The sequence below is a fragment of the Procambarus clarkii genome, chromosome 24, assembly GCF_040958095.1.
Source record: "Procambarus clarkii isolate CNS0578487 chromosome 24, FALCON_Pclarkii_2.0, whole genome shotgun sequence".
NCBI lineage: Eukaryota > Metazoa > Arthropoda > Malacostraca > Decapoda > Cambaridae > Procambarus > Procambarus clarkii.
In genome coordinates, this window is record NC_091173.1 from 4,157,223 (window position 1) to 4,183,946 (window position 26,724).

At 45.1% G+C, this 26,724-nt stretch overlaps 1 protein-coding gene across 4 annotated transcripts in view; it reads left to right on the forward strand.

Moving 5' to 3' along the window:
- The window catches only part of LOC123761792 (protein artemis), a 134,778-nt gene that overhangs the window by 9,475 nt on the left and 98,579 nt on the right, over window positions 1–26,724 (forward strand). For all 4 annotated transcript variants that reach the window (XM_045748000.2, XM_045748004.2, XM_045748002.2 and 1 more), the window contains exon 2: window positions 16,353–16,605. In XM_045748000.2, coding sequence (XP_045603956.1) covers window positions 16,353–16,605 — 253 coding nt within the window. The remainder of the gene's footprint in view (window positions 1–16,352; window positions 16,606–26,724) is intronic.

Sequence of the window (26,724 nt, forward strand, 5' to 3'; positions counted from 1 at the left end):
GAAGAGAAGACACTGATGGGTTAAAATATAAATTTGATATTATTTGTTACGTGCTTCTGAATTCTTGCTTTTAAAATGAAGAGTTGAAGAGACAGGAAGAAGCCAAGAACTAGCAATATGTACTCAAAGAATGAAGAGGTATGATTAGTGTGAATGTGGTGTCAGAGAAGCAAGAGCACAAAAAGAAGTACACAAGTTTTTCCTGATCATTTTTGGCTGCAAAGAAAAGGCGATAACATCTAGGTCAGAAAGAGCTGTAGAAGAAGCTAAAGTAGTAGATAAAATTGTTGGCCTCGTGGAAGGTCTTACAAACAGAGAGAATGTGTGCGACTACAGGAGAATAGGCAGGTACGTAAAAGGGAAAGATCGACCTTTGAGGATCACCCTAAACGGTGCCAAACAGATGGAAGAAGTACTAAGGAATGCTAGAAAATTGCAAAGGGATGAGGATGGGAAAGGGTGGTCATTAAGACGAGATCTTTCAAAAGAAGATAGAGAGAAGCTGAAACTGAACCTCGCCGAGGCAAAACATTTAAATGAGAGCAGGAATGAAGAAGAAATAAATTCTTTTTTCTACAAAGTGATAGGGGTAGGCAAACCAGTAAAGTGGTACATAAAGGCAAACCAACAAAATCAATAGAGAGAGGGGGAGTGAAGAATAAGGAGAGGGGGAACAAGTTCCTGAAGATTGCATACACCAACATAGATGGAGTGAGATCGAAGATACTGGAGTTAAGTGATGTAATACAGCTGCAGACACCAGACATTGTTGCACTCACGGAGACAAAACTTGAAGATGTAATTTTAAATGAGGTCATATTCCCGAGGGGCTACTCAATTTGGAGACGGGACAGAAAAATTAGGAAAGGCGGTGGCGTTGCTGTGCTGGTAAAAGAACACCTAAAGGTGAAGGAAATAATGACTGCCAATCCACAAGAAGTTGACATAATAGCACTAGAGATCTGCTATGAGGATGATAAACTAATGATGATAAATGCATATAGTCCACCGCCAAGCAGCACATGGTCAAAGGAGGAGCTAGATAGTAAACGTGAAGGTCTTATAACAATAATGAGAGAGATTATAGCGAGAGCGGATAACGATAGATCACGACTGTTGATAGTCGGTGACTTCAACTTGAAATCCATAGACTGGGAAGCATATGAAGCTAAAACAGAAGATTTTTGGACCTGTAAATTTGTAGACCTCATCCTGGAAACATTCTTGTATCAACATGTTAAACAAGCTACGAGGATGAGGGAAGGGGACGTTCCCTCCATGCTAGATTTGATATTTACCAGGAAGGAGGAAGAGATATTTGACATTCAGTACCTTCCTCCCTTGGGTAAAAGTGACCATGTCTTTTTGGGAATAAAGTATGCAATGCGTTATAAGCTGGAAGAAAATAAGGAGGTTGAAGCAGTTGAAAAACCAGACTTCAGGAGAGGACATTATGGTGACCTTAGAAATTTTTTTAGTGAGTATAATTGGACAGACTTGATGCTAGGCAAGGAAGTGAATGAGATGTATGGCAAGTTTTGTGAAATATATGATAAAGGCACAAAAAAATTTATACCAAAACAGAGATGCAGAACTAGGAAACAGGATTGGTTCAATAGAAATTGCGAGAGGGCTAGAGACCGAAAGACACAAAAATGGAATCAATACAGGAAGAGGCCGAACCCCCCAAACATACCAGCGATACAAAGATGCGAGAAACAACTACACGGCAGTGAGGAGAGAGGCAGAAAGAAATTTTGAAAAAGGGATTGCGGACAAATGTAAAACAGAACCAGGTCTATTCTATAAATTCATAAACAACAAATTGCAGGTAAAGGATAATATTCAGAGGTTGAAAATGGGAAATAGATTCACGGAAGATGAAAAGGAAATGTGTGAAACACTAAACGAAAAGTTCCAAAGTGTGTTTGTACAAAATGAAATCTTTAGGGAACCAGATACAATAAGAATTCCAGAGAACAACATAGAGCGGATAGAGGTGTCTAGAGACGAAGTGGAAAAAATGCTCAAGGAGCTCGGTAAGAACAAAGCAGCTGGCCCAGATGGCGTTTCACCATGGGTTCTGAGAGAATGTGCATCTGAGCTCAGCATTCCACTTCACCTGATCTTTCAGGCATCCCTGTGTACAGGAATCGTAGCAGACGGGTGGAAACAGGCTAACATAGTTCCAATCTACAAAAGTGGCAGCAGGGAAGACCCCCTCAATTATAGACCTGTATCATTGACAAGTGTAATAGTGAAAGTATTGGAAAAACTAATCAAAACTAAATGGGTAGAACACCTAGAGAGAAATGATATAATATCAGACAGACAGTATGGTTTTCGATCTGGAAGATCCTGTGTATCGAATTTACTCAGTTTCTATGATCGAGCCACAGAGATATTACAGGAAAGAGATGGTTGGGTTGACTGCATCTATCTGGACCTAAAAAAGGCTTTCGACAGAGTTCCACATAAGAGGTTATTCTGGAAACTGGAAAATATTGGAGGGGTGACAGGTAAGCTTCTATCATGGATGAAAAATTTTCTGACTGATAGAAAAATGAGGGCAGTAATCAGAGGCAATGTATCAGAATGGAGAAATGTCACAAGTGGAGTACCACAGGGTTCAGTTCTTGCACCAGTGATGTTTATTGTGTACATAAATGATCTACCAGTTGGTATACAGAATTATATGAACATGTTTGCTGATGATGCTAAGATAATAGGAAGGATAAGAAATTTAGATGACTGTCATGCCCTTCAAGAAGACCTGGACAAAATAAGTATATGGAGCACCACTTGGCAAATGGAATTTAATGTTAATAAATGTCATGTTATGGAATGTGGAATAGGAGAACATAGACCCCACACAACCTATATATTATGTGAGAAATCTTTAAAGAATTCTGATAAAGAAAGAGATCTAGGAGTGGTTCTAGATAGAAAACTATCACCTGAGGACCACATAAAGAATATTGTGCAAGGAGCCTATGCTATGCTTTCTAACTTCAGAATTGCATTTAAATACATGGATGGCGATATACTAAAGAAATTGTTCATGACTTTTGTTAGGCCAAAGCTAGAATATGCAGCTGTTGTGTGGTGCCCATATCTTAAGAAGCACATCAAAAAACTGGAAAAGGTGCAAAGACATGCTACTAAGTGGCTCCCAGAACTGAAGGGCAAGAGCTACGAGGAGAGGTTAGAAGCATTAAATATGCCAAAACTAGAAGACAGAAGAAAAAGAGGTGATATGATCACTACATACAAAATAGTAACAGGAATTGATAAAATCGACAGGGAAGACTTCCTGAGACCTGGAATTTCAAGAACAAGAGGTCATAGATTTAAACTAGCTAAACACAGATGCCAAAGAAATATAAGAAAATTCACCTTCGCAAATAGAGTGGTAGACGGTTGGAACAAGTTAAGTGAGAAGGTGGTGGAGGCCAAGACCGTCAGTAGTTTCAAAGCGTTATATGACAAAGAGTGCTGGGAAGACGGGACACCACGAGCGTAGCTCTCATCCTGTAACTACACTTAGGTAATTACACTTAGGTAATTACAAGTGAATAATAGTTAATTGTCTACGTAGCAAAAGTTGTGGACATCAGACAGTAACTTTAACATTGTTGCTAAGTTCCCATGGTGTAGTGGCAAGACGCTCACCTGGTGTTTCGTTTTGGCCTGGGTTCGTGTCCTGGCCGGGGAGGATTTACTGGGCGCAAATCCATAACTATAGCCTCTGTTTATCCAACAGTAAAATGGGTACCTGGTTGTTAAACAATTTGGCAGGGTCGTATTCCGGGGAATATTAGAATTAAGGATTTGCCCGGAATGCTATGCATGCTAGTGGCTGTACAAGAATGTAAGAACTCTTGTGTATCTAAATAATAAATAATAATAATTTATTATTTTCTGAGAGGGCTTCATTGGTGGCTTCCCCATTGCTAGCCACAAACGATAGCTCCATGCACATCACATTATACTAGGCCCATGTGTTTCATTAAAATCCTGCCAGTCTTTCCCCCCCCCCTCCTTACAAAGGTAAAGGGAGTAGAGAATTACAGATCAGTCTAACTGAAATAAAAAAAAATAGCCACCAGAAAGGTAGAGTAAGACAAAATAGACAACAGCAAGGCAAAGGTAAACAAATGGGAAATGTGACATAAAGTTTGGTAGTTCAGCTGCTAGTTCTACCTTCCACCACCAGGTGGCAGTACAGGGAGCTACTGGCTCAGCCAGTGTATTCCCTTCAGAAATTCACCTGATAATGTGAAGTAAGCAGTGCTCTGTCAGATCTCCCTTGCTCTTCAGAGCCCAGTTGTTTCAGGCAAGTGGAGGCTATCCTTTGGACTCTGTCCTGCAGTGGGCCCATTTGCTTGTGTATTTGTTCTTTCTTTAGTATTTACCTGAATTTACCTGAAGGCCACTATCTCTTAGTGATTTCAATTAGGACAGGGACCTGGTAACTTGACAAAGCTGCTAGCTTCCTATCCTAATTGACAGGATTGTCAATTAATCTTGTCTTGTCCTAATTGTCAAAGGGCCTTCCATTTGTCCTGATGATTTTATCGAGCTGGATTTTGAATGGCAGCAGTGTTTTGGCATTTATGATATTGGCAGGTAAGTATTTCTATGGGTTTATCACCCTATGGGTGAAATAGTATCTCCTGTTTTTTGTCATACATTGTGGCTTCTTGTTGTTGTTGTTAAAGATTCGCTACCTGGAACAAAAAGTTCCAAGTAACATGGGCTATGGTGAGCCCGTAGACATTGTGGCTTGTTGAGCTTGAAGCTGTTAGTTCTTGTTTGTGTTGCTTCACATGTTTATACCTCCCTTGTTGTGTGGGCTCTTGTGAAACAATTCATCTTGAACTGCATGCATTTAGGGTTTACCTCAATTTCTTGGATGCTCGATGGTGTTGCCTATGCCCTGATAGGGCTGTCTTCCCTGGTGGGTTTGGGTGTCCATCCCAGAGAGTCTGGCCTCCTTTTTATTGGATGTCACCTCACCTTGAAAAGTACAAGAGTCTCTGAATCCTCTGCAGGGCTCAGTGGTTTGGGACAGTTCTTTCTTCTTTAGAATTGTTTGTGTACTTGTTTTATGGCACACCACTTATGATTTTTCCTCAGTTTGACTGAGGAAAAATAGTCCATTTGTACATGCAGAAAAGCTGGCTTCTATTTGTACATGCTTGCCGCTTTGTGTGGCTTTGTTGTCTTCCTCTTGCACCTTTCTGGTTTCTTGATGGGTGTTCAACAATTGTGTGGGAGCTGGGGTCTTTGGCTTTTTTGTTTTGCCAAAAGTTTGTGATTTGGTTCTGAGCTCTCTCAATTCTCTATTTACCTTCGCCTCACAGGGTCTGTTGCAGAGCTCAATTGGCTCTGCCAGTGTTTGGCATTCCCTTTTGCTCTTTTGTATTTTCCTCTAGAGTAGAGTTTTTCTGCCCTACATTCCTCAGGCTTTTCCAGGAGGATGTTCAGTTCCTTTGGTCTGGTGCACAATGGGTTGGCCATATACTGTATGGCTTATTTAGTTTATGTGCTGCTTCGCTCCACCTACTCCTCAGAACTTGTTTTTCGGACCATGTGGGGGCGTGTCCTCCATTTGCACAAATGGTCTTTTAATTCTCTCCTGTGCTCATTTTCCTGGTCTTGGTGGCTTACATCTTTCTTGGCTCTGTTCCCTGGTTGCATGATCTTTGGGGTGCTTGCCTTTTGGCAGACTCAGCCTCAGCTTTGGTTTCTGTGTCTTCCCTCTGTTTCATATCCTGCTCCAAATGTTTCCAGGCTGGGGCTGTTTGCTGTCAGAGGAGTTTTCTGTTGGCTCAGCCATGGTTCTGGTTATTTGAATCTTTGGCCAGTTGCTGCCTGTGAGTCTGTTGTTGGCATTTTTCATCACGGTGGTGGTGTGGCTTTGGGATTTTTCTTCCTGTCTCATGTTTGTCTTTGGTCGATGTTCTTTTCTAGGTTTTCCTTGATTGTGGCCCTGGTTTCCCAGTTCCCTTGTTTATGATTTTGTCTCCTGGGGTTTTTGGTGCCCCGGCACTGCTGCTTTCTTTCTTTAGGGGTATTTCTGGTTTTTTACTCTCCTTTGTCCCTTGTGTGCCAGAAAACTGGCACTGAATGTAATGACACTCCTCCTTCTGATGGATCTTGGCTTGCTCCCTGGATCCTCCCTACCCCTTTTATGTGAACCAGTTTGCCTTTGGTCGGCTTATGACTAAAGGGGCACACTGGCTGAGCCAGTAGCTACAGGTGCTTCCATCTGGTGGTGGGGAGGTAGAACTAGAAGTTAAATTACATAACTACAGTAATATCCTAATTACTCACCTGTGTCTTTTTTTCTGTTTTATTTACTTTTACTATGCTGTTGTCTGTTCTGTCTTGCTTTATCTTTCTGGTGGCTATTTACTCTATTAGTGATTTAAACTCCTCCGTTCCTTGCACCTATGTGAGGAAAACCAGTTTTTGGCCTCTGGTCTCTGATAGGCTTTTAATGACTCGCAAGGTATGGAGCAATCCAGTGCAGCTAGCCACCTTGATGAGCCCACCATAAAAAGTCATTAATTACATTCAGTGCTTTTTCTGTGGAGAGCCCCTTCGACTTCCTAGAGCTATACCGGGCTAATGTGTATATATTAGACCGTGGCATCAGTCAATCGATGGAATTCTAGGCCTACCAGGGACCAGCACCAGAACCTGGCCCCCTCAGAGAGGCACGAGGAGCAATGGCCTATAGACACCCCCCACCGCCAGATACAACGATTGAGGAATTCACAGAGCAGATGCACAAAATAGAGAACATACTTGACAACCTAGCAAACCCAGCTCCAGATATTATCTTTCTTGGAGATTTCAATTTACCGAGTCTAAGATGGAGAACGGCAAACACAAATATCATAGCAGGGAATGACCCGGGAAATAACCAACCACAGGTTAGAGAACTTTTGAGATTCTGTGACAAATTCTCGCTCAATCAACATATTACAGAACCAACTAGGAACGAAAACACACTAGACTTGTTATTCACAAACAATGATAAACTAATCAGGGATATCACAATCTCAGATACTTCATACTCAGACCATAAGCTCATTGAAGTGCGAACTAGCATAAATAACGGTAGTAGGTCTAAGAGACCAAACAAGCGAGAAGGAATATTCAATCAATTCAATTTCAACAATAAGAGGATTGACTGGGAAAAAATAAATGTAGACCTTGCAACCATTCAATGGGAGACGGTCTTAAGCGACAAAACTCCCACACAAGGAATAGCTCAACTGACAGCTGAAGCTTACAAGGTCTGCTTGAAGCACGTGCCTGTGAGGAGGGGCAGAAAGAGGACCACTCTAGAAAGAGAACGGAGACGACTGTACAGGAGAAGGAAAAAAATAACGGAAATGCTTCGGCAGACACAACTATCACAAGCAAGGAAAACAAGCCTAAGCAGGGAGATTGAGGAATTAGAACAAACGTTGAAGCGATCATATGAGTCTGAGGAAATGGAATTGGAACAGAAAGCTATACAAGAGATAAGGAAAAATCCGAAATATTTTTTCACATACGCAAAATCAAAATCCAAAACCTCGACCAGTATTGGACCGTTAATTACAAATGAAGGTACGTACACAGAGGACAACAAAGAGATTAGTGAAATTCTAAGAAGCCAGTATGAGGCTATGTTTAGCACACCAATAAACAACATGAAAGTTGATGACCCAGACAGCTTCTTTATGAATGACATTCAAGCTGCAGATAATATAACGGATATTACCACAAACTCGGAAGACTTTGAAAGAGAAATTGACAATATGCCTATGCACTCAGCTCCTGGGCCTGACTCATGGAATTCAATATTCATAAAGAAATGTAAAGTACCAGTAGCGAGAGCACTCAGCGTAATATGGAGAAAGAGCCTGGATACAGGGGAGATACCAGCAGCACTTAAATCTGCAGATATAGCTCCGTTGCACAAGGGGGGGAGTAAAGCCTTGGCAAAAAATTATAGGCCAGTTGCACTAACATCACACATAATAAAAGTGTTTGAAAGAGTGATTAGGAATCAAATCTCTAGTTTTATGGAAAACAATGAATTGCACAATCCAGGACAACATGGATTTAGAGCGGGAAGATCCTGTCTGTCACAGTTACTCAACCACTATGACAAAATCACAGAAGCCCTAGAAGAAAAGCAAAATGCAGATGTTGTATACACAGACTTTGCAAAGGCGTTCGACAAATGTGACCATGGGGTGATAGCTCACAAAATGAGGTCAATGGGAATAACTGGAAAAGTAGGACGCTGGATACTCAATTTCCTGTCGAACAGAACACAAAGAGTAACAGTCAATCAGATAAAATCGAGTCCAAGCGATGTTAAAAGCTCTGTACCTCAAGGTACAGTCCTTGCACCGCTACTGTTCCTTATTCTCATATCTGATATAGACAAAAATACACGCCACAGCTTCGTGTCGTCCTTTGCAGATGACACAAAAATCAGCATGAAAATTACCTCTGCTGAAGACATTGAAAAACTACAAGCAGATGTCAACAAAGTTTTTGATTGGGCAGCAGAAAATAACATGATGTTTAACAGTGATAAATTTCAGGTACTCAGGTACGGCAAAAATGAGGATCTGAAACATAATACAGGGTACAAAACACAATCGAATCTTCCCATAGTAGAAAAACAGCATGTCAAGGATTTGGGAATAATGATGTCCGACGATCTAACGTTTAGGGAGCATAACCAAGCAAATATCGCGTCAGCCAGAAAAATGATCGGATGGATTACGAGAACTTTCAAATCCAGGGATCCCATCTCAATGGTTGTACTCTTCAAGTCACTTGTGCTGTCCCGTCTCGAGTACTGCTCAGTACTCACTTCCCCCTTCAGAGCAGGAGAGATTGCTGAAATAGAGGGAATACAGAGAACATATACGGCACGCATAGACGAGATAAAACACCTAAATTATTGGGATCGTCTCAAAGCTCTCCAAATGTACTCTCTAGAAAGGAGACGAGAGAGATACCAAATAATATACACATGGAAAATACTGGAGGGTCAGGTCCCAAATCTACACAGTAAAATAACAACGTACTGGAGTGAACGATATGGAAGAAAATGCAAGATTGAACCAGTGAATAGCAGAGGTGCCATAGGCACAATCAGAGAGCACTGTATAAACATCAGGGGTCCGCGGTTGTTCAACATCCTCCCAGCGAGCATAAGAAATATTGCCGGAACAACCGTGGACATCTTCAAGAGAAAACTGGACGGTTTTCTAAGAGAAGTTCCGGATCAGCCGGGCTGTGGTGGGTACGTGGCCCTGCGGGCCGCTCCAAGCAACAGCCTGGTGGACCAAACTCTCACAAGTCGAGCCTGGCCTCGGGCCGGGCTTGGGGAGTAGAAGAACTCCCAGAACCCCATCAACCAGGTATCAACCAGGTATCATGTAATTGGAAGCAGCCTATGTCTGCCATCTACTAGGTCAGGCACCCAGAAAGGTAGGAATTCCAAAGCAATCTACATCTGGTTAAAAATTGCAAACCGAAAGCCAAACTAGCAAGCAGAACTCCCCAATCGAAAACAAGCAAACAAGCATGACGTCACCACAGCCGTTGCACTGCTGTCTGTGCAACTCCCCCCTCTGAGAGGGAAGGGAGGTCCCAGATCTCCACGTCGGCTCCTCCAACCCCAGTTCAGAGGCTGAATATCAAAAAAGCGAAAAACTGCCAAACAGAGCGAGGGAGGGAGGGATGCTGGGGAGCCTCCAGGTCTCGCCAAGAAAATGACGTTTCATTACATTCAACACTGGTTTTGGCCAGCCTTGGGGTTCAGCTGGGGTTGTTCTTACTACTGTTTGACCTTGGGTAGGAGGTAGGATAGTCACTGGCTGGGGTGCAAGGTACTGTGCAGCTGTCTGATATACACATAGCAACCAGTTCTGTACTCCTCGAGATGTGCTATTGCATTTTTTTTTTTTTTTTTTCCTGGTGTGGCTGTAGGACCACTTGTATTATTTTGGCGGCCCTCCGCTAGGTCCCTGTGATTTCACATGTCGCAGGGGTTCAGCTTTTAGTTTGTTTGCTTGTTAGCTCTGGGATAACCGGTTAGCGGTACCTTACCTGGGCTTCCCTTAGCAGTCAGCCTAAGAGCCCTGGAAACCCCCATTGGGGCTGATTGGTCCGATGTAGGAGACCTCTGAGCCCACCTCGCTTTGTGCGAATTTGAAGGTTGCTTTGTCCCCTTGTCTCAGGTTGACACTCACCGTCATTGCCTCCGCCATACTGTTTGTTGGGTCAGTGACACCTTTGACCCAGTGTCCTGCGAGTGGTGATCCTTGCTTGTATTCCAAGTCACCCAGTCCACTGATATTGATATTCGGGTGCAGACAGCTTCAGCGTTGCATGCATGGTTTAGGGTGCTGCAATGCGCTAGGTTGGTTGCCTTTTCAGATGCCCTGCGGGTGCCCCGCTTTGGTTATAGGGACCCAAACTTGGGGGTGTTAGTCGCTTCGACTTTGGTTTCATCTGTGCCCCCTTGTCCTTTCCCTGCTGTGGTTCATCCTGCTCCCCCCCCTCCCTACTCCCGGTTCCCAAACGTCTGAGGGTTTCAGAGTCGGGGCAGGGTTTTCTTGGTAATGAGGCTCTGCTGGCTTTGGGGACTGCCCCTTCTGGATCGGCGGCAGAGGCATTTGAGACAGTTCCTCCTGCATGGGCTTTTGGTTTGTGCCAGTGGGCCCACTTCATACCTGCTTTTCCTGGTGGACTCTGCCTTTTCTCCAGAGGCAGAGGGTTTGGAGGATGCCTTGACCCCTGGGGTCCTGACATGGATGATCCCGGGGTTTGGGGGAGGAGTTGACTTGGGGGGCTTGGGCCGTGTTTGAACCCGCTTGGGTGTTGGTACTCTCGGTGCAGGGCTTGTTGTTACAGGGGGAGGGGGTTTTCTTATCCCCCCCTCCCTTTACGAGTTTGATATGGGTTCGACTCCTCCCCGGGTTCGGTTCTGGATTCCCTTGGGTTCCTCGGTTCCCTCCTTCCGGATGTTTTTGGCTTCCCACATCCTGTCGAGGCAGGTGCGGGAGGCTCTTGCGGCTTACCTCCTGTGAGACCCAGATTACGCCTCAATAATGGATCCTTTTTCTTTTCAGTTTGGTTCCTCTTTTTCCTTACTGGGTGTGTTACGAGGTGCTGGATTCTTCCTGGCTGGCAGACTACCCTTTCATTTTTGTTGGAAGTGTGGCATGCATTCTGTCGAACCTGCACACTTGAGTAGCGGGAGTTGACTCTAGTCATTCAGGTTTACCTGGGGTGGGGGTGGGGGGAGTTTGAGCATCTATATGCATGCTTGTTCGCCCCCTGTTCTTCCTCGTGATATATTCATGTGTAGGTTCCCTTCCTTTCGGCATCCCTGGTGGCCAAGGATTTGCGCGCCCGTGGGCATTTGACTTCGGTCTTGTACTTCTTTTCTCTGCTGGAACTGTCTTCGGACTGGCTCCAGCAGGAGCTGTCTCTGTTCTGTGCTTAACGCCTCGCGTAACGACAGGTGGTGCTCGTCTACTCTTTAGAATCCGCTTGGGCCCTGGCTCTTAGATTCTCGTCCCCTTTGTTTTGGTGGGACCACCATTTTTGGAAAATGCACCACCGATCTGCGGTGATGCATTTTCTGTAGGCGGCTTCATCTAGTTGCCGGCCTATGTCGGACTTGTTGGTTCTCTGGGGGGAAAGGGGGGAGGCATGGTGGTCCTGGCCGGAAGGGTCGTGCCAGGGCTCGGGGTTCCTTCGGTCATTGTAAGCTAGTTGTGCCAGATTCGGGGTTAGCCCCTCCTGTGGAGCCGTCAGCGTCTGGTCGTCGCAGTGAGTGCTCTGAGTGTCAGTTGGGTTCTTGTAAGGGTCGTCGGCCCTTTCATGGTTCGCCCCGTTGATGGGGGGATGGGGGAAGGCTCGTGCTGTTTGCTTTCTCTTGGTCCCACGATTCGTGGGTGTTTCGGGTAGTTTCCCCCGGTCTGTGTTGGCGTTGTATGGCTTCTCTTTTCAGGGGGATCAGGGCTGGCAGGGCAGGACCTCTTCCTCTGCGCTCTGTCAGGTCATCCTGGAGTGGGTTTGCTTGGGCGTGGTTGAAATAACTGCGTCCCCCAGGTGGGTTTCCAGCCTGTTTCCAGTTCCGAAACAGGACTGTGCGGACCTACGGTTCATTCTGGAGTTGTCCCCTCTGAACCCCTGGGGTCTTTTGCCTCTCCTTTCGGATGACCACTCTGTCCCAGGTCTGGCTGCTTTTGGAGCTGGGCGCTTGGATGGTGTCCTTGGATCTCCAGGACGTGTATTGGCACATCCTGATTCATCCGGAGTTCAGTGACTGGCTCGGTTTTTTCGTAGGGCTACAGGCTTACTGTTTTCGTTACTTTCGTTTCAGCTTGAATCTGGCACCTCGAGTACTTACATGCCTTACCCTGGTCGCGGTAACCAGTTTGCGTCTGTTAGGGGTTTGGGTTCTGGCTTACCTTGATGACTGGCTGGTCTGGGCTCCCAGCCAGTCTATGTGTCTGCTGGCCCAAATGTACTTTCACAAGTACGTAAGCTGGCGTACTTTCCCAGCTTGCCGGGTTTAAGTTATTGGTGAACTGGAGGAAATCCCATTTGGTTCCCTCTCAGGTTTGGACTTGGCTGAGTCTTGTGTGGGACTCTCAGACCACTGAACAAATGGTCGGTAGTCTCAGACCACCTCTTGTCTCTCCTTCCCGCGGCGTTGCTGCGGCTGCAGTTCCGCTTTCAGTTTTTGGAGGGCACCTGGGTCATGCGTTGTTGTTCGAGCAACTGTACAAGAGGCTGAACTTCGCCATGCTGGTCTACTCGTCAGGTCGAATCTGCCTTTGGCGGCTGTTCTCATTCCTTCAGGGACATACCTTCCGCCGTTCTCGCGATTGCTGGGTTCGGACCCCGGGGTCCATGCATGGGCTGCTGCGTCACCAGCTTCCTCTGGGGTTTTCAGGGTTCTGTGCTGTGCCGCTTACCCGAGCCCTCGCTCGATGTGTTCACGGATGCCTCGTCTCTCACTGGGGCTTTGTGACCAGTACTCACCAGGCCGGCCAGGGTCGGTGGGGTCCGTCCTTCTGTTGGGCTCACAGCATGTTGTGGGAGTTTGCAGCGGTGTGACATTCGCTTCAGATGGTTCGCTTTGCTTGCGGATTGACGATCCGGCTCCATTCGGACTGCTCCTCTGTTGTTCACTGTCTGAACAGCAGGGGTTCGATGCGGTCTTTGGCTCTTTGGGTTTGGTCACTTCGGGTGATTCATCTGCTGAGTTCTCGGGGTTTGGACTCCTGGCGGTTTATGTCCAGGGAGTGTCCAATGGCTTGTCCCATTTCATTCCCCTGTTCACGGAATGGACGGTCGATGCCAACTCGTTCAGTTGGCTCTGCCAGACATTCGGGTGCTTGGAAGTGTGGACCTCTTCCCCTCAACCAAGCCGATGCTCTTTCCGGTGTATGCGGTGCCCTTCCCCGACTGCAAGACCGTTGGGGGTCAATGCCGTTCGAATAGACTGGTCGAGGTGGGGTTACCTGTACCTCTTCCCACCGGTTCATTTGTTGCCCCAAATCTTGGCTTGCTTGGAGACTTACCAGGGGAAGGTAGTCCTGTTGGCCTCTTGGTGGCCGGCCCAGCCCTGGGGCTAGATTCACGAAGAAGTTATGCAAACACTTATGGACCTGAACATATTTTCTCAATCTTTGGCGGCTTTGTTTACAATTATTAAACAGTTAATGAGCTCCGAAGCACCAGGAGGCTGTTTATAACGATAACAACAGTTGATTTTAATAAATGTAACCAAAGCCATCAAAGATTGAGAAAAGAAGTACACGTTCGTAAGTACTTGAGTAACTGCTTCGTGAATCTGGCTCCCTGGTTTCAGGCACTGCTTGCTCGGAGTCCGAACCCAAGGGTCTTCCCGCTGCTCTGCCTCTTTCATCAGATCTGTCCAGTTCAGTACGTAGCTGGTTTGATCATCTTCTCTGGTTTCGCGTTTGGTCTTTTTGACGTTGGTTTATCACCACTTGTATGGAGATCAGTTGCCTCGTTGATGGTGTCTTACCTGCGAAATTCATCTCGGCAGCAGTATGAAGGTTCCTGGCGGTCCTTTCGGCAATTTTTGTCTCTTCGTAGGTTCTTTTTGATTTATGATCGGATTTTGGCTTTTCTCTCCTCCGGCGCAGGGGTTTCTGCTCTTTCGGTCCTTGTGGTCGGTTTGTTCGTTTGCAGCCGTCTCCTTTTTTTCTGCTGAAGAATGAGACTGCTGCTTTCCCGAGGGGCCCTTAGGTTGTTGATGCTTGGTTGGTTCAACCGGGGATACATCATGTTTTGTGTTCGGTGGCGGCTCTTTGCCATTACAGTACTGTACTTGCGCGCCACGGCCTCCGTGGCAGGGAGCACGCTTTGGGTTGACCCAGCTTCCCTTCTTCTCTTGTTTCAAGGCGCGGGTCTCCCAGGTCATCTGCAGGACTATTCAATCCAACCAGCCTGCGGTCTATCCCCAAGCCCACAATGTTCGTAAGTTCGCAGCTTTGGCTGCTGTTTTTGGTACAGTGGTACCTCAGCTTACGAATTTAATCCTTTCCCAGATGGTTCGTAAGCAGAAAATTTGTAAGCCAAAGTGAATTTTCTCATAAGAAATAATGTAAATTGAATTAATCCGTTCCACACCCCCCCAAAAATTAACTTCAAAGTTAATTTTATACCTAATTCACCCAACTCTTCAGAACTGAAGTATGTACAAATTATTACTTACCTTTACTGATGACTTGTTGGCGTATGGAAGATGGTGAGGAGGGGGAGTAGGAGAGGTGTTTGTGTTTGGAAGGGGAGTCCCCTTCCATTATAACATCAGGCAGTGATGACTTTTCTGAGGTACTCTCTCTCCTACGTTTTGCAGGCTTACCACTAGGACCTGCTTGTGGCTCACTGCTTGATTTTCTCACTATAAAACGATCCATAGAGAATTGTTTTTCTCTTTGTTGTAACACTTGTCTGTAGTGAGGCATCACTGTGTCATTAAAAAAGTTAAAGCAACAGCTTACTACAACTAGTAGTAGGTGAGGTGAGTGAGTCAGCTGGGTGAGTCGTTTCAACAAGTTTGCATTTCTTCCCACAGTCTACACCACTTCCTAATTGTTGAGGAAGGGACATTCTGTACTGCCTCTTCCTTCCCTGAAGACATTCCCTCAGCTGCCTCTTGTTGCTGCTCCTTGTGGTCATTCTCGCATGTGTTTTTTTGGCTTGAACCTTACCACTGGCTTTCTTGGGACCCATGGCGAGATATATAATATTAACTTTTATGTTCAAATACGCAAAAATCCAAAAAACACTGAAATTCTTTACATCGAATTCAGGCACGATTGTTACTAGGCGGGAGGCACTGGTAAACTGAGGCGCATTCGCCGTACCACCACACGCTAGGTCGGCCATACGCGTATCAACAAACTTCTTTTCCTGAGGCAAAGTTCATAACTCAATTTGTATTTTACGAAGAAATTGGGCTTGTAACCCGAAAAGTTTGTAAAGAGTGGCATTCGTAAGCCAAGGTGTCACTGTAATATGGCCTGGGCTGACATTCAGTCATGGGCCTTTTGGAGGTTGAACAAGGTTCTGGCTGCATGGTACCTGGTTCATGTTCCTGGACTTTCTCGGGCATGTGTAGCCTTGGGTCACAGGTTGCAGCCAGTTGTCTCAGCTTTGAGTTGAGGTGGCCGCCTCCTGGGTAAGTCCCTCTTTTCCTTTATCTTTGGTTAGGTAGCTCTGGTGAGCTGAAGGGGCTCGCCACAGAAAACAAAAACAATTGAATGTAATGAAACGCCATTTTTGGGGTGAGACCCGGAGGCTCCCCGGTATCCCTCCCTCCCTCCCTCCCTCCCTCTGGTCGGCATTTTTTTGCATTTTTGATGATATTCAGCCTCTGAACTGGGGTTGGGGTACCCAGCATGGAGGTCTGGGACCCCCCCCCCACTCTCCCGGGGAGAGGGGGAATTGCACAGACAGCGGTGTGGCGGCTGTGGTGACGTCTGACCTGGTAGATGGCAGACTGACCTGTTTGAGTGTACCTCTCTGAAGGGGCCAGGTTCTGGTGCTGGTCCCTGGTAGGTCTAGAACTCCAGCGATTGACTGTTGCCATGGTCTAATATACTGTATACACATCAGCCCAGTATAGCTCCGAGGATCCTCTGGGTCTCACCCAGAAAATAGCGTTACATTACATTGAACGGTGTTTTTTTTTTTATAACATTTTGCTATTAATGATACTGACTATAATGTTTGAGGTTTTACTATTTTTATATACATTTTTCTTGCAGATCACATGATTGGACTGAGCTCTCCCCAATTCTTAGACCACTTAGAAAGCAATAGTGGTGTATACTTGTACTGTTCTGCTATCACTGCTCGCTTTCTGCAGGCATCTATTAGACATCGACCTCTTGATCCGTTTGTGCGACCACTCCCTCCCGAGGAACCCATAAAGATTACTGTTCCCAATGTTGCAGAAGAAGCCAGTCACCAGCTTTGTGTCACCCTCATACCTGCAGGACATTGCCCTGGCTCAGTCATGTAAGATAAAATATATCTTTACTTCCTTTTACAGTACACTATGAGTTTTATTTCATTTGGAAGATTAAACGAATACCCGGCCACTGAATATTTAAAAAATTATTGTGTGTGCTGTACCTGTACATATTGTACAGTACTGAAATGCAAATTTTATTAAGCAGAATTAAATAAACAAAAAACTATACAGTATAAAAAAATTGTGATTGTATTTGTCGATGGTGCCATTTTTTGTTTTCTGCAAGTTAACAGTTTGAGGGTGCTGGCACATGTGCCACTAGCCCTGGGATACATTTTTTAAGAGATGTTTTGCTTGCTCTTTGTTTTCCAGTTTCGTATGTTAATATGTTTTACATAATTTATTTTGATGTTCATTTAATATATACTGTAGTACTGTATCTTAATATGAAGGTCTGTGTGTAGTTAAAAGAAAATGGCATTTTAAGTTTCTGTATTATCTTCTTGAAGTAATTACCTAAGTGCAGTTACAGGATGAGAGCTACGCTTGTGGTGTCCCGTCTTCCCAGCACTCTTTGTCGTATGAGACTTTGAAACTACCAACTGTCTTGGCCTCCACCACCTTCTCGCCTAACTTGTTCCAACCGTCTACCACTGTTTGCGAAAGTGAATTTTCTTATATTTCTTCGGCATCTTTGTTTAGTTAGTGTAAATTTATGACCTCCCGTTCTTGAAGTTCCAGGTCTCGGGAAATCCTCCCTATCTATTTTATCAATTCCTGTTACTATTTTGTACGTAGTGATCCTATCTCCTCTTTTTCTTCTATCATCTAGCTTTGGCATATTTAATGCCTTTAACTTCTCCTCGTAGCTCTTGCCCTTCAGTTCTGGGAGCCACTTAGTAGCGTGTCTTTGCACCTTTTCCAGTTTGTTGATGTGCTTCTTAAGATATGGGCACCACACAACCGCGGCATATTCTAGCTTTGGCCTAACAAAACTCGTAAACAATTTCTTTAGTATTTCTCCATCCATATATTTAAAAGCAATTCAGAAGGTAGAAAGCGTGGCATAGGCTCCTCTCACAACGGTCTTTATATAGTCCTTGTATAGGTGATAGTTTTCTATTTAGAACCAACCCTAGATCTTTCTTTATCAGAATTCTTTAAAGATTTTCCACATAATTTATAGATTGTGTGGGGTCGATGTTCTCCAATTCCACATTCCATAACATGGCAATTATTCACATTAAATTCCATTTGCCAAGTGTTGCTCTATATACTTATTTTGTTCAGGTCTTCTTGAAGGGCATGGCAATCATCTAAGTTTCTTATCTTCCCTATTATCTTAGCATCATCAGCAAACATGTTCATATAATTCTGTATTCCATCTGGTAGATCATTTATGTAGACAATGAACATTACCGGTGCAAGAACTGAACCCTGTGGTACTCAACTTGTGACATTTCACCAGTCCGATACATTGCCTCTGATTACTGCCCTCATTTTTCTATTAGTCAGAAAATTTTTCATCCATGTTAGAAGCTTACCTGTCACCCCTCCAATATTTGCCAGTTTCTAGAACAACCTCTTATGTGGAACTCCATCAAAAGCCTTTTTTAGGTCCAGATAGATGCAGTCAACCCAACTATCCCTTTCCTGTAAAATCTCTGTGGCTCGATCATAGAAACTGAGTAAATTCGATACACAGGATCTTCCAGATCAAAAGTCATACTGTCTGTCTGATATTATATCATTTCTCTCCAGGTGTTCTACTCATTTAGTTTTAATTATTTTTTCCAATATTCTGATTATTACACTTGTCAATAATACAGATCTATAATTGAGGGGGGTCTTCCCTGCTGCCACTTTTGTAGATTTGGAACTATGTTAGCCTTTTTCAACACATCTGCTACGACTCCTGTACACAGGGATGTCTGAAAAATCAGCTGTAGTAGTATGCTGAGCTCAGGTGCACATTCTTTCAGAACCCATGGTGAAACAACATCTTTACCAACTGCTTTGTTCTTACTTAGCTCCAAGAGCATTTGTTTCACTTCGTCTCTAGACACCTCTATGTGCTTTATGTTGTTCTCTGGAATTTTTATTGTGTCTGGTTCCCTGAAGTTCTCATTTTATACAAACACACGTTGGAACTTTTCATTTAATGTTTCACACATTTCCTTTTCATTTTCCGTGTATCTGTCCCCCATTTTCAACCTCTGAATATTATCCTTTACCTGCAGCTTGCTTTTGATGAATTTATAGAAAAGGCCTGGATCTGATTTACATTTGTCTGCTATAACGTTCTCAAAGTTCCTCTCTGCCTCTCTCCTTACTGACGTGTAGTTATTTCTCACATCTTTGTATCGCTGGTGTGTTGGGGGTTTGGCCTCTTCCTATAATGATTCCATGCTTGTGTCTTTTGATCTCTGGCCCTCTCACAATTTCTGTTGAACCATCCCTGTTTCCTATGTTTGCATCTCTGTTTTGGTTATGAATTTTTGTTTGCCTTCATTGTATGTTTTGCAAAATATGGCATACATCTCATTTTCTTGCCTAGCAACAAGTCCGTCCAATTATGTCCATGAATATTTTTTCTTAGTTCCCCATAGCGGACAAACACGTCACTCGCAGACAAAGTTAACGGCACTGGGTGCCTACTGTATGAACGCAAACTAGGTCTATACACCATGCAGTAGGCTGGTGTTTAAGCCAGATCCAGTAACAAATTTCTCTCAAATATTGGATTTACATCAAATTATATATTTTTGGGTTATATATTTAGTTCAGTAACATTACTGTATTAGGATAATAACAGATATAAAAAACTTATTTTAGAACTGATTTATTAATTTTATTATTTCGAGGCCATAGGTCACTGAACTGTGACGACGAAATCGAACGAAACACGCATGATGGTGTGTGTGTGTGTACGAGATTTAGACCCTGTCCCCTCATGCTGCAGTTGTTGTGTCAATAACATAAATTATTTCTCAAATAGCAGATGTCTATCATATTACAGTATATTTTCGATTTTATTTAGTTTAGTTTAATTAGGATAATAAAAAGATATTAGAACACTGGTTTTAGAAATGATTTATTAATCTGAAACTTTCAAAATCATGGGTCACTGAACTGTGACGACACAGACAAAGGAAAACTAAGTAAGGTTTACAGTACAATATTCCCTTATCTGTCCACCCTCACTCGTCTTGTTTCATCACAGAAAATATCTATAAGGAGATTTTAACACTTGTAGCTCGCTAATCACGCTTCAGCCTTTAAATTAATTTATAAAAAAATCAGTGAACGAAAATCATGGAAACTCAGACGTTCACTTGTGTGGACCACTCTGGCTGGTGTTTGGTTAATATGGTCCACTTGTGTGATCCAACTTGTCTTATGAAGGAATTATTAATTGGAATCTGTGATAGAATGAGAGTTTTTCACCACTCTGTGAACTCTGTCCCAACATTATAAGTGTGAGATTATCCCTTTTTAGGGGTGAATAGGTTACAAGAAACCTCAGTCAGGAAAGGACTGAACTAGCACCAAACAAATGCTGAGGGCAGATTATACTTTAATGACTGACCAGGGATGCATAGAGCAGCTGCAGGAGTCCAAATCCTTGGCACTCCTTATCCACTAGGTCGCGGAGCTTCTAGGGGCCTCAGAGGGAGGTCATCAGAGTAGCTCAAATGGTCCTCACACCAAATAGTATTTGATGTGTGTGGCCATGAACGCAGTTCAAATCCAAGTAATCCAGGCAACATAAAAAAGATCTCGTTAATAACAGAAATAATGGGAAAGTCAATACTGGATACAAGGGGTCTGAAGGTGTGAACGCAAAGACACTTGTATTTAACAATTAGTTTCTTCATAAAACTTAATGCTAACAGTACATGGCAAGAACAATCTGATGTTATGTTAATGTCTGACGTGGTGCTTGACAAGGCTAAACTACCCGGAACAATTGCTTCCGGTTCGGACCGCTCGCGGTATCGCTGACTCTGTCTACTCTTAACAATAGTGGGCAGACGAAATGGCAGCTTGACGAGACTGCAGAAAGTAGCAATAACATACAATGAAAGACAACGGCCTACGTTGATGCCAGATGTGAATCTGGGATCAATGAGGGGTGATTATAGTTGCAACATTGCACGGCCCCACGTTGGTGCCAGATGCGAGATCCGTGGCCAGCGTGGGGTGATTGATGACTGAACAACAACAACTGACAGACTTGTCACTGAGACGAGTCTTCCGTACAACACTTAATTGATTACATTGCTTTAACCACTTAACTGCGCCAGCCGAGTATTCTCGGTCGGCGGGAAACTGCGCCAACCGAGAAAACAATTTTTTATTTTTCGGTACCAATTCTAAATGTGTATGAGGTTGGTTGTGTATGAAATGAACTCTTAGGACCTCCAGTGAGAGGCAGCCATCTTGGAAAATATTCCAAGAATGCCCTAGGGCTGCTGGCTAGGTTAGTACTGAATGAGCAACCACATTACGTTGCTCGTTACGCAACCACGTTACGTTGCTCTCCAGTTCGTAAGCTAATGTCAACCAGGATAGATGCTTCTCTGGCCTCAGTTTCCTAGGTGGTGTTTGTCTTCGTGGCACTCACTGCTGTGTTTTGTGTTGTGCGGTGGCCAGGTGTTCCTCATCAGTACCGGGGCTGCATGCGCTTAGGGGCTTCCTTCCCTAAGCGCCCAGTGAGTACTGCCCCTGCGTGTCAGGGTTATCTTCCCTGGGGCGTTCGGGAACCATTCCTGTAGAGGTTCTTGCTGCTTAGCATTTGCCTCGCCCTTGGGGCCAGCTGGGGTTTGCAGCCCTTGTCTGGCCTTGGGTAGGGACTGGTATTGTGCTGGTTAGGGCATCAAGGTGTTGCGTGATCTGCTGCCTACGCGTCGACTGGTTCCTTTTGCCTCTGGGAACGGTGTACTTTTGCGGGGTTTTTCTTTTGTTTTTATTTTCATTTGCCATGTAGGGGTCTGCCTAGTGTGGCTATAGTTCCACTGGTAGTGTTTGGTGGCCCTCTGCTAGGTCTCCGTGATTGTACACGTCGCAGGGGTTTTCAGTGTTAGCATCTATCCCTTGTTAAGTTTGGGTGTTAACCGGTTAGCAACACCTGTTCAGAGTAAAGGCGGTATCCGCGATGCAAGCTTGGTTGCTGCAACGAGCTAGATTGATTTCCCACCTGGATGCCATGGGGCTGCCCTGTTTTGATTAGGTGGTGTTCACCCCTTTCCCTTCCCTGTTCCCAGCCCCTGACCATCTGCGGGTTTCGGGGTCGGGACGGGGTTCAGTTGGGGCCGAGACTAGGGCGGCTTCGGGGGCTACCCCATTCAGGTTGGGGACAGAGGTTTTCGAGCCTGATCCTCCTGCTGAGGCGTCTGGGTCTTACCAGCGGCCCTTTTTTTGCTGCCTTTCCTCTGGACTTTTTTTTTAAGGGCAGAGGGCATGGAAGACGGCTTTGCCCCGGAGCCTTCTGTTGCGGGCTCCCAAAGCTGTGGGGGATGCCCGCTAGCAGTTCTGGGGCTGTTTGCCCCTGCCTGGGTTTTCTGCTTCTGGGCGTTTTTTTTTCGTCCCTCTCGTCTGCTTACTTCCCTCATTTTGCTGGCGTGTTTTTGGATCTATTGTGTCGGTCACGGCTCCTTGTTCTGGTGGTCATTTTCTTTCTGTGAGTTGCCCCGCTTGGCCATCGGCGGCACTGCGGTTTGTTTACCTGTGTCTAGGTGTGCGAGCTCGTGTTTTGGGCGAGTTTGTCACCACCTTTAGGGGTTTTATCCTGTTGCCATTTCTTTGCTTTTCTGAGGTGTTCAGCCTGTCTTCTGTTCCTTTGGGAATGCTTGGGTGTTGGTTTGTACACAGGTTTTTGCATTTTCTGTCTGTTTGGGCTGTGTCCCTGTCTGTTTATGCTTGCTCCCACACTTGTCCCTCGGCTTTTGGTCTGTTTTGGCAGCTTCCCTGGGGGTTCTGTCTGGGTGCTGTGCTTTGCCCTTTATGTGGTGTATTTCTGCCGGCAAATGTGGTAGTTTGGGTTCTCCCGGGTTTGATTCCGGGTTCTTTTGGGTTTTTTGGTTTCGTTCCGGAAGTTTCTTCCTCTTGGGCCCTGTTTGTCGGTTCAGGGGGCTTTGTTACCTTGTGTAATTACCTAAGTGTAGTTACAGGATGAGAGCTACGCTCATGGTGTCCCATCTACCCAGCACCTTTGTCATATAACGCTTTGAAACTACTGGCCTCCACCATCACCTCACCTTACTTGCTCCTACCATCTACCACTCTACAATATTTGCGAAAGTGAATTTTATTATGTTTCTTCGGCATGTTTGTTTAGTTAGTTTAAATCTATGACCTCTTGTTCTTGAAGTTCCAGGTCTCAGGAAATCTTCCCTATCAATTTTATCAATTCCTGTTACTATTTGTACGTAGTACCAAAGGATACTTGATCAACCAGGCTGTGACTCGTACGTCAGGCTGCGAGCAGCCGCGTCCAACAGCCTGGTTGATCAGTCCGGCAACCAGGAGGCCTGGTCGACGACCGGGCCGCAGGGACGCTAAGCCCCGGAAGCACCTCAAGGTAACCTCAAGGTAGTGATCATATCACCTCATTTTCTCGCCTTCTAGTTTTGGCATATTTAATGCCTCTAACCTCTCCTCGTAGCTCTTGCCCTTCAGCTCTGGGAGCCACTTAGTAGCATGTCTTTGCACCTTTTCCAGTTTGTTGATGTGCTTCTTAAGATATGGGCACCATATTCCAGATATGGTGCTGCATATTCCAGCTTTGGTCTAACAAAAGTCGTGAACAATTTCTTTAGTATTTCTCGATCCATGTATTTAAAAGCAATTCTGAAGTTAGAAAGCGTAGCATAGGCTCCTCGCACAACATTCTTTATGTGGTCCTCAGGTGATGGTTTTCTATCTAGAATCACCCCTAGTTCTTTTTCTTTATCAGAAGTATTTAAAGATTTCTCACATAATTTATAGGTTATGTGGGGTCTATGTTCTCCTTTTCCACATTCCATAACATGGCATTTATTCACATTAAATTCCATTTGCCAAGTGGTGCTCCATATACTAATTTTGTTCAGGTCTTCTTGAAAGGCATGACAATCATCTAGGTTTCTTATCTTCCCTATTATCTTAGCATCATCAGCAAACATGTTCATATAGTTTCGGTGGCTCCTCCCCCTTTGGGATGTTCGGGGCTGGCCGTTTGCTTGTTCTTCCCCTGCGCTTCGTCATGTCATCTTGACAGCACGGTGTGTGTGCGTTTGGACATGGTTGATCCACCCCATCCTTCTGGGGTTCCTGCCTGTTCCAATGCCGACATGGGACTTAGAACCACAGATCTGCGGTTCTTCTGGACTTGTTCAGTCTGCGCCCTGGTTTCTTTGCCTTCTGTAGATAACCGTTGTCTCCGGTCCGGCTTCTGTTGGGGCCGGGTGCCTGGAAGGTGTCCCTGGACTTCTGGGTCACTTCTTGGCACGTTCCTCTCCAGGGTTCCTCTCCAGGGTCCTCCCCTTGGTGGCCGGCCCAGCTTTGTTTTCAGATGTTGCTTGATCAGCGTCTGAACCCGGGGCGTTTCCTGAGGCTCCGCTTTTTTGGCAGGTCGGACTGGTCCAGTATGTGGCTAGTTTGGCCTTCTCCTTGGCTCTTCGCATCTGGTTTTTTGACGCGGGTGTATCACCATCTCTAGGGTGATCAGATGGCTTCGTTGATGGTGTTCCACCTGCGAGCTTCGTCTCGGCGACAGTATGAAGTTTCCTGGCATTTCTTTTTGCCATTTTCTTGCTTTTCATAGGTTGTCTTCTCTGACACATCGGGTTGTCTTGTCTTTTCTTGGTTTTTCAGGACCGTTATTTGATGCTTCTTACTGTCGCGTGGTATCGTGCGGCGCTGGCTGAGCCGCTCCAGCTTGCGTTCGGAGTGGACATCACATCTGCTCCGTTCCGTACGCTTTCTCGTGCTTTGTTTCCCCTCCGGCCTGCTCATGCGCCGCCTGAGCCATCCTGGTCCTTGGTCAGGATGCTCTCTTATCTTTCCTCTCCTCGGTTTGTGATGGCCTCCCTGTTCAAGATGGTTTTTCCAAGGCCCTGATTTTGTTGGCATTGACCTCTGGGGGTCGGGTTGGGAAGCTTCCTGCTCTCCTCCGGCGCACAGGTTTCTGCTTTTTTGGTCCTGGTGGTAGGTTTGTACGTTTGCAGCCTTCTCCATCTTTTCCGGCGATGGATGTGACAGCTGCTTTCCGGAGGGGTCCTTGGATTTTTTATGCTTGGTTGGTTCGGCCGGGGGTGCATCAGGTGTTGTGTTCGGTTGCAGCTCTTCGCCGTTACCAGTGTGCTGTGGCTGGGGATGCGCTTTTGGTTGATCCAGTTTCCCTCGTTGCCTGTTCCATAGCTAGGGTCTCCCAGGTTGTCCGCAGGGTTATTCAGTGTAGCCTGCGGTCTATCCTCACGCCCATGCCGTTCAGACATTTGCAGCTTTCGCTGCTGTGTTTGGTAACATGTCTTGGGCTCATTTCGGGCATGGGAATTTGGAGGTCGCACAGGTTCCTGGCCGCCCTTTATTTTGTGAGTATGCCTGCTCCTGGGCGTTCTTGTGTTGCTTTGGGTCGCAGGTTGCAGCCTGTTGTCTTGACTTGGCGTTACAGTTTGTGGCGGCCGCCTCCCGGGTCAGCCCTTTCTTTTCTTGTCTTTGGGTATGTAGCTCCAGGGAGCCGTAGGGGCTCCCCTCAGAAAACCAGTGTTGAATGTAATGAAATATCATTTTCTGGGTGAGCCCCGAAGGCTCCCTGGCAACCCTCCCTCCCATCGGTCAACTTTTTTTTGAGGTTGTTGAAGCTTAGCTGCTGAACTGGAGTGCTATGCAGCCGGTGCGGTGAGGTCCGCGGCCCCCTTTTCCCTTCTCGGGGAGGGGGAGGGGAGGGCTGCGCGGACAAGTGGCACTTGAGTAGTGTGTCACGTTTGCTTGTTTGCTTGTTTCCTTGGGATTGTAGGGAGTTCTACCTCTCTGTTCGGTTTTTGTTAGTGTCTTACCAAGTGGGGTTTGTTTTGTTATGCCTACCTTTCTGGGTACCTAACCCCAGTCGATGGCAGATAAGGAAAAACCCCAACCACGGGGGATTTTCCAGGGCCATTGCTCCTTCAATCAACCACCATTGGTTGTTTCCTCCAAGGAGTGCCGGACTAACTGGGCTGTGGTGGGTATGTGAGCCTGCGGGCCGCTCCAACCAACAGCTTAGTGGACCAAGCTCTCACAAGTCAAGCTTGGCCTCAGGCCGGGCTTGGGGAGTAGAAGAACTCCCAGGAACCCCATCAACCAGATATCAACCAGGAGCCTCTTGAGGTTCACCCAGAAAATGGCATTTCATTACATTCAACGCTGGATTTTTGTTATCAGACACTATGATTTTAAAATTTGTAGATTGACTCAAATGTAAACACCTACATTATGGTAAATAAATGACACAGCTGACGAGGTAATGGGAACGTAGGAACAGGTTATTGGCTACGAAACGTGAATGTTTCAAAATCAATTGAAAACTCCTCAAAATATGTTGACAAAACATGCTGGACAGTTTACACTGCACATTAATATCACATCTTAACACTTTGGGTTCCCTGAATATAAACCACACCATTGTTTTGCCATTTGTATTAAGGATCGATGAATACTAAGTTTGTTATTATAGGAATGTTGTGCAATAGTAAAGAAAGGATGGTGGATATAGTAGAGAACATAATACGGTGCACTGTATTATGTATAGTGCCTATAATACAGTGCACTGTATTATGTATAGTGCCCATAATATAGTGCACTGTATTATGTATAGTGCCCATAATATAGTGCATTTTACTGGTGAAATTCTTCTAGAAATGGTTGATGTAACCATGTTCACCCGGAACTGGGGTTGCCGAATACTTCCCCGTTACCATATAGTTGGCTGCCTAAATATTGTGAGTACTATATCATGGTAGGATATGCATATTCAGATAAGATTACTGTGTTATTTTATAGAAAAATATATCATTCCATTCATTCATTAGGTTTTTCAAACAAGTTAATACAGAGGCCCTCCAAAATCTAGAAAATATCTAGATTTGTGTGTAAATCTGATACAGGTATCCAATTTTTGTTTATTTTTTCATCACCAAATA